General features: G+C 37.0%; 1 protein-coding gene across 1 annotated transcript in view; it reads left to right on the plus strand.

The window, feature by feature from the left end:
- Positions 1 to 472: 472 nt before the first annotated feature.
- The window catches only part of CADM2 (cell adhesion molecule 2), a 123,751-nt gene continuing 107,073 nt past the window's right edge, over positions 473 to 17,150 (plus strand). The window contains exons 1-3 of the mRNA XM_067289790.1: positions 473 to 512; positions 3,006 to 3,143; positions 8,874 to 9,044. Of these exons, the coding sequence (XP_067145891.1) occupies positions 473 to 512; positions 3,006 to 3,143; positions 8,874 to 9,044 (349 nt within the window). The remainder of the gene's footprint in view (positions 513 to 3,005; positions 3,144 to 8,873; positions 9,045 to 17,150) is intronic.

Consider the following 17,150-nt stretch of genomic DNA (forward strand, 5'->3'; position numbering starts at 1 on the left):
TTAGATCTCCTGCGATGTTGTTTACAGCATAGTGGGCAAAGGGCTAAAATAAAAAATATGACTATTTCAAGAAATCAGTGTTATTTTTGCAGAGGAAGAACAAAGGTAATGATAGCCAGTTAGGTTCTAGGTTTATATACATTATGAGTCACTTAGGTCACTGTTCTGAAATTTGCTAAACTCTGGAAACTTATTCCATAAAGACAGCAAAACAGTATGCCTAAAGATAACTGTATCCATATCTATGTATGCGAGAGTGTGATTTCACTAGGTTAGTGCGTAGAGCCTCTTCTGTAACATACCAAGCTTTGTGGAAGTGTTCTTTTGTACCTTACAGCCTGTGATTTTTTGTTTTTCAGCTCTGAGGGACAACAGAATTGAGCTGGTTCGAGCTTCGTGGCATGAACTGAGTATCAGCGTCAGTGATGTGTCTCTGTCGGATGAAGGGCAGTACACCTGCTCTTTATTTACTATGCCTGTCAAAACTTCCAAGGCTTTTCTTACCGTTCTTGGTGAGTATAAATGACTGAGCATACCAATGTTAAAGAAGCAAGTGTTTAGACTTCTCAAGCTTTGGCAAATTCTGGTAAGAATGAACTTTTCAAAAGCTTAGCAGAAGTTGCATGCAAATACCCAATCTTGTTTCCCTGTTGTTTATTATTTTCAGAGTGCTAGGCTGAAGAGTAGCACGCCTCTTATTTGTGCTGTGGCAGGATAATGAATTACAGAGCACACAAATGCTACAGTATGAGTGCTCCTTAAAATGGACATAACCTCTACTTCCCAAGCACAAAAAGGGTGGAGAAAGTGCATATGTTCATCTCCTAACAATGGTCTGTATAGGGCAAAGGGGAGAAAATTAGAAAGCATGAAATCAAAAAAGGCTTTAGAGCATTATAGTTTTCCTTAGCTGAGCATTTTCTTGGCTCATCCTGCTTTCTTTTTCTGTCTATAAAGTGCATATTTTCACTGGGTTTGCTGCTTCTTTTACGCTTTATCCTCTAAATGCTCTGCTGTTTTCCCCAAAGGTTATAGATGCACATAGAAAAGCAATAGATTTGTAGAGATGCCCAGGAAATAAAGTTTCTGCTCAAAGCTTTATGTGATTCTATGAATGTCAGTAGCCCAATCAGCTGAAATTGCTATAGTTCATTGAAACACACCTGCGTACCTAACAGGTTATATGATTTTAGAGATAGATTTTTTTTCCTGTCTCCCTTTTTGTCCCTGAACTTGACTCTTTCTTTCATTTTGTTTTGTTTTTATATATAGACAGGCAGACAGTTGAATTAATAGGACTAATGTAAGATATTCTCTGTGCCTGTAATATTAACCTTAATCCAGACAGGGAATTGGTTTTGTGCATAGGATATGAAATATGTCTCTCCTTATGTCCCTGTGAGACTATTTTACAAAATTCTTCACAAGTTTGCCATTAAGGACAAAAAATACCCACTCAAAGCAGAGTATTCTGGAATAACAACTGCCTAAGATTAATTTCTTTTTCTGTAGAGATTCATCTCATGATCTAAACAACAGATGAGTAGACTCAACCTTTTAAATGGCAGAATGACATAGAAAGGTGTTACAATGACAGAAAAAAAAATCTAGCCAATTTTTGTTAATAGAAGTAACTTGATCTTTTACAGTCCATTTAATTTTACCTTTGTTTTTGTCTTTTTTATGAACTTTTCCCAACATCAGCGATTTTCCTTCCAAGAAAGCAAGCTACAAGGTTTAAGAAGCTTCTCTTCTTTCATTTTGTATATTTAATTTTCTATTTCAATGTAATGCTTTAAACTCTTGGAACGCTTTCTACCTGAGAATGGGATGTTTTCCTTTGAAATATATTACATCTTTCTAATCAGATAAACTATCTATGCACTAATGATCTTTTCTTTGGCTGCTGTGATACGGATTAGAAGATTTGAGTGTCAAGGTATTACAGTAGATGATATTTTATATCCTGAAAGAGAGGAGTAGATTTATTACAGAAATGTACTCTGTGATAGGTATTGCTGCTTGGTTTTTATGTACATAATTTGTCATTTTGGAAAAGAGATGTAAACAAACCAAATTGTGAAATACAGGGCACAGGATCAATTACTGTGACTGATTCCTTTATCTAGCCACAAATATGAATGCATCTAAGCATTTCAGATGCAAGTTCTGACCTTAATGACATTTTCAGAGCTTTAAAAATTCCAATCATCAGAATCATCTTAAAGTAAGTTATTCTTGTGTTTTTCAAAGTCAAATGGTTTTATACATACAGTGATTAAACATTCCCAATTCTATTCAGAATTCCTTGCTTAAAATCTTTCATGGTTCATTGAAAAACAACCCTTTCCAAGTGTAATATTGTGTTTATGGTATTTTGTGATCATAAGGCCCCTTCCAAAGTACTCTGTATCAGTTAAAGAATTCTCTGGAGCCAATGGATGATGTGACAGCTGCTGGTTATTTTGTTATGTGTTTTCTGAAAACAAAGAAACTCCTGTATTTGTTTTCATCCTCCCTTTTCTCCTGGATTTTTGTGTTAGAATCTTCACAATTCATGCTTGATCATCTCTTCTGAACTTAGATTAGTTCAGCTTTTTGTTGCCAGCTTTGTTTTATTTTCATAATTGTACTTCTAATATACATTGTCATCCTGCTCACTGTACAGACCAGTTTAAACCTAGTAATAGTAAGTCAGACTGGACCTGAATGCAGAATATACAGAATATAAGAAAGAAGATAAAGTTTTAAAGTACAAAATAATCTTGTTTTCTTAAGGCAACTAGATAGTATCTGTTCTCTTAAATTCTTTAGAATCAACGACAGTTCAGGTTGACAGTTACATTTATAATAGGAAACAGGATTCAGTGATATTCAATTTTGATAGAAGACAAGGAACTGATTATTCTACTTCCAGAATTTAGAGTATATGAAGAAATTAAGTTGGCCATATATTTATGGTATCAGTTGGCATGTCAGAGACATTTTACTTATTTGCTTGTTAGGTGTTCCTGAGAAACCACAAATTACTGGATTTACTTCACCAGTTATGGAGGGAGAGAGGATGCAGCTAACGTGCAAGACTTCTGGTAGTAAACCAGCAGCTGATATCAGATGGTTCAAGAATGACAAAGAAGTTAAAGGTATTTAAAAGGACTTCCACATAATATGGTCTAATTGTCAAAACTATGCATTATTTAGACTTATATTTTTAATATATTTTTGTAAATACTGTGGTTAATAGCTAAGTGTTACTGAATCAATGATAGTATGTACCTAAGGAATTGATTGCAAATTGCTGTAGTGGCCATAACTATCTTTTTATTCTTTTTATTCAAGCTGTTAAAACATATTTTGAATTGCTCTGAACTGTTTCCAGCATATTAAACTCGACTGTGAAGCTTCATAGAGAAACATTTTACGGAATTGTTGTTGTCACAGTCATACCACTCACCCAAGATATTTTACCTTTTTGTTCCTTTTTGCCCATGCACTATGACATATGTCTTATTTGGTCAATTGCCAGTTTTATGTTATGCTCCTCTAAGTAAAGAGACTGGGTGAGGTAGAACTGTCTGGAAGACATGGGAGATTGCACTTCCCATAGGGGAGCTACTGAGCCTGCTCAGGTGAAGAAGAGTTGGGTTGTAGCAGTTGAGGGAGTCTCAGCAGGGAACAGGGAGCCTGCAGCAGAGGCAAGGATGCTGACAGTCTGCTGGGAGGAGCAGGGAGAAGACGGGCTTCAGAAGGAGTGAGAAGAACTTCTCACGGACTAGGGGGAGTTGCACAAAGGTTTTTGTAACTGAAAAGTCATTGGGTGACTAAAACCAAAGCTGAAAACAAGGACTTTGCTTTGAGTTTGCAGCGAATTAGGCAAGAGTTGCATATAAAAGCAACCTGCAATTTCTTTGCTGTCTTCTCTTTCACTGTGCATGTTCTGGATTTAAAACAAACTTTTCTAGTCCACATTCTTATAAAGCTTAGGATAGCTGAAAATCCTTTTTGGTGAACGAATAGGGATAGCCTTCCTATAAGGGAAGGCTTAGTCACATCTACTACAACCAACTGAGGTGTCTGTTATAGCATATATGAATAAAACAGGTAAGGTACTGGTATTTGTTCATGTCACCTCTATTTATTCTGCTGTAAGAGTAGATCAGTAAATTACTGGAAATCCAACTTTTCTATGTAGTTATTATTATTATTTTTTTTAATCTGCTTTGTTTCTTAATTCAGAAAAATGTTACTGGAGACAGGCAGGAATTTTAGGCATAAATCATCTGGAATGTGTTTGAACTTTTGTAACAAGGATAGGAAATAGGGAAACAGAGACCCATTCTTTCCAGCCATTGGGAAATCTGAGGAAATTGCTGAAAGAAAAGTATCACCTTGTCAAACGTAATTAAAAAGATGAATTTGACAGCACAGCTAACACACATGGCACAGCATTCCAAAGATCCTGTCATACAGAAGAGATGCCAGGATGAAAATGTTAAAGAAATATAAAGATTGAAAATAACTGTAAGTAGTATTAATACTTTAAGAGAACCACTGATGTAGCATCCATAGCAACAAGGAACACATCTCAAAAGTTTTTTTTTTTTTTTAAGATTGTATCTTACAGTCTGGTGTAATAACTTTGCCTTTTCTTTCAGCTGACGTAACTGAAGCTAAGCAGGCAATTTGGTGATCTGGGTCTTTAACTAACATGCTGTTCTCAACATTTCCTAAAGTGGTGGTTTAAAAAAAAGGGGGAAGGGGAGACAAAAAAGATGTGTGAACGAGAGCAGTGAAAGAGTAAAATAGAAATGAGAGGAGAGCACTGAACACATTCATTTTAGTTTAGTTTTCTAGGTCTTCTGAAGAGCACATTGCCATTTTCACAAAGGTTAGAAATAAAATAACCTAACCAGTTTGCGGTGGCATCAGCAGAAGTTACATTAGCTTGTGCACTAGAAAAGGTGAAATGATAAATCTGAGAAAATTGATATGAAATTATATGCTAATGCGGCTGACATTAAAGGTTAGGAGTTCGTCTGTCTAGCACCAGTAAATCCAATTGTGTTACAGTATATTATACACGGTGCAAAAGAATATAAATGATGCATTGAGTTCAGAGTTGCACCAGAGGGGAAAAAAGCCATTCTAAAATTGTATCTCCATTGCTATTAGTCAAAAAAAGAATCCTTATCTGGTAAAAGAATACTGTTTGATAGAGTAAATGTTAATAAGAGAGTCTAAATGTGAAGTATTGAATACTATACCTTTTACTCTAGTGTTCTGTCTCTTATATAGGTCCCAAATTAACAAAGCTATCTGCAGTTGAGCACTCTAGTCATTTCTTTTTCCTACCTGCTCCGGTTTGTTGACATTTCTAAAAGGAGATTATGAACAGTACAAATATGGGAGAAGCTAAATGCATGGCTTTTGTGTAAAAATTGTCTGGCAAAAATTGCCATAAAATTTGTTACATGCTACTTCAATAATATTATGTAAAACCTTTTCTTTTAGGTTTCAGGAATTATTTTAAATGGATTTTCTTTTTTTCCTTCCAGCAAAATTGGGCCTCGGAAATAAACAAGACAGTATCAGTTGATTTTGTAGTAACAGATTAAGACATTTTAAATGAGTTTATGCATTTTTAGTATATGCAAAGCATTCAGAGAGGCATTGAACTTTTTGTCTTGATAAACACCTAAAAGGAGAATGAAACATCTTATAGAGCAAAGCCATTTCATGGCAGAACTTGATTTTAAAAGTAATCAAAAATCATATTTGCCTTGTAAAAGCAGGAAAAGTATCTTTTCAAAAGATGAGTGTTTCTATATAGATGTTATGCATATGCACTGTTACAGGTATGCACTGAGTGGCTGACAATGAAAAATAAATGATAGATGTTTAATTTCTATTATTTTCCTTATCTTAACTAACTTAAACTAGTATCAGTCAGCCCCAAAACAGTTGTATCTACATCTATCTGACAGAATCGTGGAGTAGTATAAGTTGGAAGGGGCCCACAGAGATCATTTGGTCCAACCTCTATTCAAAGGTTAGATCAAGTTGCTAAAGGCCTTGTCCAGTTCAGTTTTGAAAAACCTCCAAGGACAGAGATTTCACAGGCTGTCTGGGCAACATGTTTCAGTATTTGAAAGCCCTTACTGTGAAGAGTTTTCATTATGTGTAGGTATCTCCTCATGCACAATAGGAATTTGCCTTGGTGTAACTTGTGTCCATTGCCTCTCACTTTTTGCTGTATACCACTGAGTCTGGCTTTCTCTTCTCTATGGCCATGTACTTGCAGACAGCAGTTTGATCCCTTTCTAATCTTCTCTTCCTCAGGCTGAACAAGCCCAGCTGTCTTAGGCTCTCCTTGTATGTTGTGCACTCCAGCCACTGACCATCTTGGTGACCCTCTGTGAACCCACTCCATTTTGCCAATGTTTTTCTTGTACTGGGAAGCCCAAAACTGGGCATGGTGCACTCTAGGGGCAGCCACACAAGTGCTGAACAAAGGAGAATAACCCCTTCCCTTGCCTTGCTGGCTATGCTGTTGTTAATGCAAACCAGTCATTTTTTAGCTTTCAACCACGTAAGGACACACTGTTGACTTATGCTCAGTCTGTCCTCAGGACCCCTGCTCCTTTACTGCAAAGCTCCTTTCTATGTAGACAATCCCCCACTTGTTTGTTTGCAGTGAATTCCAGAGAAAATTCCTCCGTAATGGATATTTTTCCTTTTTTTTCTTTCTAAGAGTAATTATTTAAGAGAGAGAGGAGTAGCAAGAAAATAAATGAAAAAAAACATGGGCTAAAATAGACATATTTACAAATTCTGTAAAAAACCTAGGTAAACATTCTGAATGCTATCATATGGTAATATGCACACTACCTCATCTTTACTGCTACTTATAACGAGGTGGGCTTATGTTAAATTAGCATATATTACAATCACACCTTTGCTTTGCTATGAACACGCATCCAAGAAAATACAGCTGTTAAAGTGGTCAACCTAAATATTTCTGTTGGTGAGGATGTTTAGAGTTCATAGAATAATATCACCATGTTTTTTACAGAGGTAATTAAGGAGTTAGCTCTTCCGAAAAACAGATGTCTAGAGGAAAGCTTCTAAATGTCTGTTTAGGAAATTATATAATTGGTTTTGTTTTTCTGAAGGATTAACTGTCACTGAGATTAAAGTTGTTGATGTTTTCAGGAGCTGTCTGTCCTCCACCTGAAGTTAGTAACTGCTGGGGTGGGTGCCTTCCTTACGAATGGAAGGCAATCTATATAGGTGCTCATTATTAAACTTGAGAGCCTAACTTCTGGAAAAAAATCTCTTGTATTTGCTTTAAATATTAGCAAAGATTTTTGCTCTTTGATTATAACAACTTTGCTTTTGTCCTGGTCAATATTTTTCTCACCTTTTGATCCCTAAATCTTAATAAGTCACCTTGGCAGAAATTGAAATCTGCTTAAAGCTTAGCAACCAACAAGCAGAAAAATGGTTGTGTACAGGAAATAATTATTTCTTAGGGAAAAAAATTGAAATTGTATAACTACGTGGCCTCTTCATCTATCTGGAGACAGTGAAAAAGACTATCTTTCTGATTTCAGAGATACTTTTAATCTAAAAGGAAGTAGCTTATACCATTTAAGATTTGCTTTTTCAAACTGATATTTCATGGAAATTTTATTTAGGTCATCTCCTCTAAGGGGATTTAGTGTAATTTGTAAAACTGAAATCTCTCACATTTTCTTTTCCTTTTAGTAGGACACAGGATATATGCAATCTCAGTGGAATTTACTATACGTGTTTATATATCTATATATAAATCTTTTAAAGCCATCATTGTAAATAATCAATATATCCAGCTTACTATTTTGCTGAAATAAACAAAAATCAGTGGTTAATATATGTAGCTGGGAACCAAGTAAAACAATTCTAAAATATGTGTAAGGAGATCTAATATAGAGTTAATACATAATAACTTCCTAAAATAAATGTCATGTCTTTTGGATCTTCAGTTCTGACCTAACTTGTGTGGCCTACAATGAGACTTTCTGAATTTGAACCTTGAGCAGAGTTGAGTACTTCCTGAGCAAACAGCCTCTGAACCTGTAGGCACCCAGCACCATAGCATCTGGGATAAAACCTAACTGGATCTACACAAAAACAGTAGGCCAATTTAGCATAATATAGAGCAGTGAATGAAAGATATCTTCTGAATAATTTTACTTCCAGTGTGGTTGGGACTTGTCTGTAGATTACATTAACTGCTATGACATGATGACTATTTACAATTGTTTGTCGCCATTGATTGGGTTACTTTGGGTTAGTTTTGTTCACAAGTTAACGTAATTCTAGCCAAACAAGAATAAGCGATGAATAAAATAAGCACAGGGTTAATGTGACTACATGCATCTTCAGTTCACCTGGCTTCAGTGATATTCATGTGTTGCCTTACTATCAAAGATTATAAGCATGGACTTAGAAAATTTAACATTTAATGACACTGTGAATACTTAAGGGGAGTGAGGGTGGGAGGAGACCACGCGTTTCTAATGAAAAGCAGAGAATGTTTATGTCAAACTGAGACCTAAAAATATGAGAGAGAATCATGAAAGGAATTTCCCTCTGAGTGCAGTATCATTTAGTCAATTTTGAAATTTTCCTGTTCTGTATATATCTCCTGCTCTGACAGCAGGAGCAAATTGTGGAATAACTGTAGTATAATAACTTTTGTTTTAAAGAGATCAATATATAGATGAAAGAGATTTTTTCAAACAAGTTTGGCAGACAATGTAGCTCTCTAATGTTGGATTATTTCTCCTAAAAATATTGGAGAGAAAATTGTTTGTTTATTTTTCTTTCAGATGTTAAATATTTAAAAGAAGAAGATGCAAATCGTAAAACATTCACGGTCAGCAGCACGCTGGATTTCCTAGCAGATCGCAATGATGATGGTGCAGTTGTAAGTTGCAGAGTAGACCATGAGTCCCTAAACTCTACACCTCAGATAGCAATGCAGGTTCTAGAAATACACTGTAAGTAATGCACATTATATATGCTTGTTTTTATAGTTTTGTTTTGCCTCTGAGAAAAATTCTGTTGTGGGAAAATTTTTAGGAAGAAATAAAAACCTCTGGTACAGTGAGTATAGGTAACCTCCTTTTAGCCTATCTTTGTATTTTTTTTACAAGAGTAACTCTAAAAAAGCTAATGAGAGCTTTACCAGTGAAAAGACTAATGGACTGAGTTCCTGGTTAGCTTTGAGAAATGATAGGAAATGCATTTGTGTTTTTTGTTCATTATTGTAGCAATCTCAAAGAGGTTTTTAAAATCAAGGCCATAGTGGTTCACAATTTTGTTGAAAATATCCTAGAAATATAGAACAAGGTTATGAAGTGGCAAAGTTTGGAGCAGACTGCATTACTAATTTTGCATCCTGCTAATGAAACTGTGTAATGCTGTTAAAAACAGGAGTCTATGAGAAAAGGCTTTTAGAATTTGTTTTTAGGACTTGTCTACAGGATGTTACTCTGGATAAACTTCAGATATTTTCTGTCTCTGTATAATGACTTACTTTTTCAAATAGACTTTTTTTGGAACTTGAGGTTTCCAGAATTCTTATAAAATAGACAAGAAGTAAAATCATTCCACAGTGAGTTTGTTCATGTAGTGTTTTACACCTGTAATCCAAAGTATTCAGTTTCTGTTAGTTCTCTAATTACTGCATTTCTACAATACGTTGTTTCACAGTTGAATAAGCCTGCCGGTGTATCTGTGTGCACTACTCCAAAGTCACACTGTCCTTTGAGTCACTTTTTCACTTACAAAGCCTGAGGCACTCAGGAGAACACCTTTTCAACATCAGATGACATTTTCATACTCACTTGCATTATAACCACCTTTCTTCGCTGTACTTTTATTTGGACTTTTGCAGAACACCTGTACTTGGTTTCCAGCTGGAGAAAGCAGGCATCTTCAAAATATCATCAGAACAAGTGAAGGAAAAAGACCTTTCATAGATCTCTTTCTGTGTACCTATTATTTTTGCAAGTGATGCCATTACTGCATTGGATCAGGGTCCATAAAGCAGACAAGCTTCCAGTAACTGCAGCTAGTTCCCAAGATACCATGTCAAGGATTGCTGGCACATATAACTTGCTTCTAAACAGAGGACATTTCTATAGGCAGCTAAGACTTGTAGCATATGTAAAATGCAGTGATGACAAAAGCACTGCATGCACAGAAGCAGACAGGCATTGCTAAAAATGTCATCTGCAAAAGTCTAAAAATGAGGAGGATAAGGACTATCTGTAAGTAATGTATACTGAAAATAATTTTTCAGATATATTCTACCTTTCATTTTATTGAGTGAGAGCAAAGCCTTTCTCCACCAACTTAGCTATTAAATACTTGCCTCCCCTAACATATTCAAATGGCATCTGTACTAGAGACATGAATCTTTAGTAGTTTTATTTCCTTGAATTCTCAAATCCCACAACTATCAGCCGCTGAGCTGGCCCATGTCTTCATTTCCAATTTGCTTGCTATTCCTCCAGTGCCCTGCTCAAGATGTTGGCAGCACAGGAGATAAACCAAATTGGCTGGATCAGTAGATACAGAAACAGGAGAGCTATAGAAAGTTTAAACTGAGTCACAGTGGCTGCAATGTAATATGATTCAAGGTGAAGGCAGGGCTCTGATTTGTATGATTACGATAAAGCAAAGAAATACTTCTATTCCTTCCCATATATGAAGCTTCTTGAATATTCATAGTTTCCTTCCCTTTTGTATCCTAAATAGCAAGACACTACCTTGCTAAATAGCAGCAGGGTGTATCTTCCTCTTTGCCTGTTGCTTTATTTTTGAATAAGACCTTTCTCTCTCTTCTGTGGATTCACTGAAGTTCTCTAATAAAGACAGCCTGCACACAGCATTTACAATTACTAATATGCTTCTTGTTGCTGCCCCTTCAGACTGCCAACTTATCAAAGCCACAATGCACAAGTAAAATGACTCTCTCTGTTTGCTGCTTGCTCCATTAATTTTCCACCAATCAATTTAATACTCTCCAGACGTAGTATAGAGTCATTATACAGGGGAAGATAAGTGAAAAATGTGCCAAAATAAGCACAGGTTTAGAAGATAGAGTGTGAATACCATTTAAAACTTTGGAGAAAACAATATTTTATTAGTGGTGACAAGGAGACTAAGAACAGGTCTCTTCTTGTGCTTTTCCTTACCACACACAAATCCATGGTCAACATACTCAGCAGCCTTATTCTGGCCAAGTTTCTAAAGAAAATTACAGAAAAAGAAAAATTCAGGGATCTAAAGACGTGGTTCAACAGAGAGTGTGAAAGAAGAGAAAGCAGAAGTATGATTTACTGGAGCAATCCCAAAGACTCTGAATGGAGTGCATTGCACTGGAGCTGGGCTCCTTGATTTTATTCTCCTGTTCTGCATCCTGGTATTACTCACCATGGTAGCTGGTATTGCTGCAGTTACTGGAAGCTGCTCACTATTATCCATCAACCCATATGACTTCAAACATACAAGATACATCCTATTTGTATTAATGAGACTCATATACAGAGGACCCAATGTGGTCTGACGCAATATAGCCTCAGTGCAAGCAGAGAGCAGTTCACAAATGGTACTGGTGAAACACAAATGAATTATGGGACACCATGAGAGATGTCATGAACATTTGTTAGTGTGATGTCCTATATGTTCTGAAAGGCATCCCCCCAGAAATTGTAGCCAAGCAGTGCGGCATTGCCGCAGGGGTATTTCAAGCATGCAGAGAGCTCTGTGAATAGAACAATAAACAAGTACCTTAAACTGGTGAAACAGAACAGTAGAGACGGACTTCAGCTTGATAGGGAAGAAGTACACTGGATTTGGCATTGCCCACTAGAAGTGCTCTTTGATTTTAAACACCCTCCTAAAATTTGAAGACTCTGATCTTTGGTGCATGGATGGTCCTTATGAATTACCAGTGCATCAACCAGTGCATATTTCTAGCCCCTGTTAGAAATAAAGAACAATAATAAATCATCTAGCCATTACTGTCCTGTATAGTTTCATTCCATAGCTAGGCTTGAAAGCAAAAAATCTAATTTGTTTTCTAGCACTAGCCCTACTGACAGTAGACAAAACAGATGTCACTTCATGAAAACAAAATAGCAATGAAAAAGGAAGCCAACATGACAGCTGGAATTACAGGATTGTTTCTGTATCCAGCGGACGATAGGTAACGAAAAAGGAAAACAGTAGAATGGTTGGAATGACAGGATTTTACTTCAGTCTAGTGAATGATAGAATAAAATTAAATCTGTCCTAGCTGATGGGACTGTAGAAAATGGATATTTGTAATGAGTCCACAGAGAGATGTAGAAATGCGTACAATTCCACAAAGCTGATTTTATCATTGGCTTTAATAGAAAGTGAACTTCAGAAAACTCAAACCAATATTGTCATTAGCAGTGATATCAATATGGAGTATATTTTATTCTTTTTTCTTCCCCTCTCACAAATCTTACATTTTATTGGAGTGATAGAGCAATCAAATCAGCTCTCACCAGTAGTACTACAGTACGTGGCATGAAGCTGAGAACAAAACCTTCAAGATAAAAAATTTTTAGTTTTCTTCTAATATACATATATATAATAAAAATAACTTCTGAGCCCTTCTGCTGTTCTTTTATTTTTGCTTGAATGGTTGGTTCCAGAACTGGAGATTGCCTATAGTACTTGCAGTTTGACCAAAAGAAGGATATCTTGAAGGAGACCACGATCAGTTCTTGAAATATTGGGAAAGTGTGCCAGTTATCACAGGGCTTCCCTGATTAGTTTTGCAGACTTCGGATGTTAAAATAATATGGATGCTATTGTGGGTAAGCATGTTACTCTACCCCAGACTGTGGGATAATTAGCTCCTCCAAGCTTTTGAGCTTTCTTTATCACTAATTTATGTTATGTCTCACTTGTGCTTAGTCCGGTTCATCTGTATGTCATGGTCTGTGCACTGCAGGGCAGCCCAATTGCCCAGTTGTTTCTGTTGTGCTGAAAGGTTTGGCCGCAATTTAGTTTATGCTTGGCCAGCAGAGGTTTGTGGTGGCATGACACTGCTTGCTGTGTTTATTTTTCCACTGACCCTTACTGTCAACAGTAAACCTAAAATCATATCCCCCACGGCTTTGCTCTGAAGTTTGCTTGTCAGCCTAGCTGCCACTGATTATTAGGAAGCGCTTCTTGCAAGTGATAAATATAAGTCTCAAAGGAATGTTTGGCTTCACTGTTTACTTCTGTGATCAAACTAAAATAAGGGTGCATTTTTTTGTTCTCGTATTAAAGAATCACAGGTGCAGAAGTTCGATTTTGAAAGCCTCTCGGTAAAATATTTATGGGATTGTGTACTATAAGTCCTCATATATTCTCCTGAAGAGACGTTTGAGGGCAAGTACAACTTCTGGTCCAGATCCAGGCAGTGACTGAATTCTGCTTATTCCTCCTCAATGTTCCAGATATGCGGTGTGTGTCTTGGAAGCAGCTGCTTCACTTTCCTGCTGATTTCATCTGAGCAGGCGTCAACATGTTGCTTCTTACTGAGCAAGAGTGCTGTAAGATTAGCCAGTGGTAATTACCTTACCTCAGTAAAAGTTCTCAGACTTCAATAAAATTACCCAGCAGACCTCAGTAAAAATTAATTGAGTAAGTCTGCCCTAGAGGCTGCTTCTGAAGCTCTAAAATGAAATCAAATCACTTGAACTTCAGACCTAATCATCATGACTCTAAAATGGCAGCTGCAATGTGATCTGTACTAATGGACACACTGAAAGTTTCTTCAAAAGCTGACCATGCTCCCAAATGACAGCCCTAGTAGGTTAAATATGTGTTATGTAAAGAACTGTCTGGACAGGCAATTTTGAGTAAATTCTATATTGGCAGACACAGATGTGCAGTGAATTGTCAGTCTGACAAGTCTATAGACATCAGCTAACTCACTTATAGAGGCTCTTCCAACAATGTTTACATAATAGGAGGTTTCTTCATTTGTGGTTGTTACTAGATTCGTTTGCAATGAATGTTTAAAATTCATTTTAAAGTTATTCCAAGAGATTGTTGGCTATTGTTTGGGAAATGCATGTATTGATTTTGAACTAAATAAGCAAAAAGCTGAAATTCAGAGTATGGATAAGCAAATCAGCAATGCACTTGTGCAGCCATGTAGGAAAGCGTGTGTGTGTGTATCTCTGTGTGTGACAGCATAGTACTACTGTGATTACTGATGTATTAAAAAACAGCAATCTTTCTGACAACAGGTTGGGTGTAGAATTTCTGCTGGTGTAAAGCCGAGCAACTTTATCAAGGAGCTACATTAGCTGATGCTCTCTGAGAGTTTGGCCCATTATTTTTACTTGTCCGGTTTCATGTTTTTTGTATGTGTACAAAATATACACATTTTGTACGATTTTACATTCCCAATGGAAATAAGGCACCAGTTTAAAGAAAGCATAATATGAGAAGAGGGGAAGAAAGTGATCATGCACAGTTAATTGTTAGGCCATTTGTCTATGGAGAATGCCTAAAACACTTAATAGCTACAGGAAAAATGTGGCTTCCTTAAATTTTCTGTTTCATTCTAATAAATTAGTTACATTTTAAACATCATAGGTGGTTATTCAGGGTGATGATCTCAGCCATGGATTTGTTGTCTTTTTGTAGTTCAGAAGGGGCAGATGTGTGCACACCCAAAAGCACGCACAATTAGACACCTTTTAGCTGTAATAAAGTCGAGTGGAAACACTCTCCTCTGTCACCTACATATGGTCCTTCTGTACTATAAATGCACAGAATATGCATCACACTTCCTTTTTCTTTCAACTGTCTGGCTGAGGCAAGCTTTTTTTTTTTTTGCAACTGTTCAACTAAGCTATAAGACATGGATTCTCTTTTAGTGTACTGCTTTCTTTTTACTGACTTTACTGATTTTTCTCCAACACCAATTTACGCTTAGAAAACTTTGTTGGTCTTGCACTTTGGCATGAGATACCTACTTTCTTCTCGGCCTCAAGAGCTTCATTTTTACGTGAGGTATGGCTCCCAGAATTCCCCAGAGGTTAGGCAGTACCCATGTTTTAGGAGCAGGGGCACATTTCCCTTTCTGAAAGTGTGTTGTACTGTCTAGGCAGAGAACATGTTCTTGGGAAGTAAAGAACATAGGAGAGTTAAAAGAAATTTCCTTCACTGATGCTGGGTGTTTTTGTTTGTTTGTTTGTTTTTTTGGTGTCAGGTCAGTCGACAGTGGTGTCATTCTCTTTGCTTAGGACTATCTCTCCATTATGCTATGTGACACCCTCAAAGACACACAGGCTTAAAGTAAAATCTGGAAATATTTGGCATGATTTCACACTGCCTTGGTCTTGATATGGACAGTCTGGCAAGAGATGCATTCCCAGAGTCAGGAAATGGATAACTAAGTAGGGTAATGAGGTGCAACAGCCTTCCTTTTTTATTACTCTAGTTTTTAACAGAGAGGCCCACAAAATTTTGAACCGGCTCAAATAAATAAAGGTAGAGTGTATGTTGAGGCAGTCTGGTGGACTAGTAAGAACTGGAACCTCTCATTTTGGCTTTACCATCAGAGAAGACATTTATCTAACGATAGCTTTAGCTGATAAAGTTAAATAAACAGTTCTCCTATAGCTGCTGATACAGTGAAAAGACCTGAATTTTCCAAGGTCATGGTTGTCTAGGGCTGTAAGAGAAAGAACTCCCTTGAGATTTGCACATCTGGGGCTTTGCAGTTCTCTATTCCAAATTATTATAATTTGCTCTCTTTCTATAGCCCTCTTATCTTGAATAGTGTTTGGGAATTCTGACACCTCAGAGACTTGCAGAACTATTGGAAGGTAGCTAATATCCCATCTTAGGCCTTCTTTCAAGAATAACATGATGACACAGACACAGCAGCATGTTCTCTGGCATGGCCCATCCTGTTGCATAATGTTTGTGACAAACAGACTGAGAACACGCTTTAGAAACTTTCCTTGAGGAAACAGGTTTTTTGTCCCCAAACTGATAAATTCCTAATGTTTTTGTGGGCTCCAGTGCTTTATTCTTTAGAGTTCTTAGACTCGGCTCTGAGAACCAAACAAATTTAGGATTTCTCTGTCCTGTTTTTGAGAAACCAAGCCCCGATTATCATCATACAGATATCTAGATCCTAAGCTCTTTGGAAGTGACTAAGTCATTATGAGACTCTCATCTCTTACCAATCCTCTTCCTCAGCGGAAGCTAGTTCAGAACTGTAGGACACCAGAGGGAAACCCAGAACAAAATTTTCAGAGTGATTTTTCAGGACTCCAGGCATTGTAAGAACAATCTTTTTGCTTCAGACACCAAAGAATGCTGATTTTTTCTCCACCACTGGCCTGTCCCAGTGATCATTTTTACACGTGTCCTTATCAGTGAAGTACATTTCCTACACTGAGTTAACTGGAGTTAGTAGGTAGTTAGTTTAAAATATCGTCCAGCATCTTGATCACCTTGACTCAGCTACAGCAATATTGTTTACAGGATGTACTCCACCTCTACAGAACAAGCAGCCTGGACCTCAGGCTGTTAGATCTCAGCTCTCCAAGTGGGTTTCTCTGCCTGATTTTCACCTAAGAACTTGGATGGCCTTGCTGATTAAAGCCGCTTTTCCTGATTAGAAAGCAATAGGGTCATGTTTTCTGTGACATGCAGACAGAACCTTGGTTTCTAACAAAATCTCCCTCTCTGTGATCTTAGACATTTCTGTAGGCTTAAGTGTGCAGGGATTTCCAACACTTCAGTGAATCTGTCAGCTATTGCAAACCTTAGACACTCATAGAGGAAATACTAGATATTTTTTCACGTGACTACCTGAGTCTGATTCATCTCTGTGGCAGGGAAGGGCCCTCTTTCACCAGCAATGTTGCCATCCTTTTACAGGTCAACTGTTTGAGTGGTGTTCCCGCTTTTCTCTTTCAGTGAAGATATTTTGCTGGGCTGCTGCTATCTCGAGAATGAGAGGATTTCAAGATGTTGCAGTTGACCCCCTGTTATAATGTGTTCTTCTGAGACAAGTTTACCCTTTGTACACATCAAAGTTT

This window comes from Apteryx mantelli, chromosome 1 (assembly GCF_036417845.1).
Source record: "Apteryx mantelli isolate bAptMan1 chromosome 1, bAptMan1.hap1, whole genome shotgun sequence".
Classification (NCBI taxonomy): Eukaryota; Metazoa; Chordata; class Aves; order Apterygiformes; family Apterygidae; genus Apteryx; species Apteryx mantelli.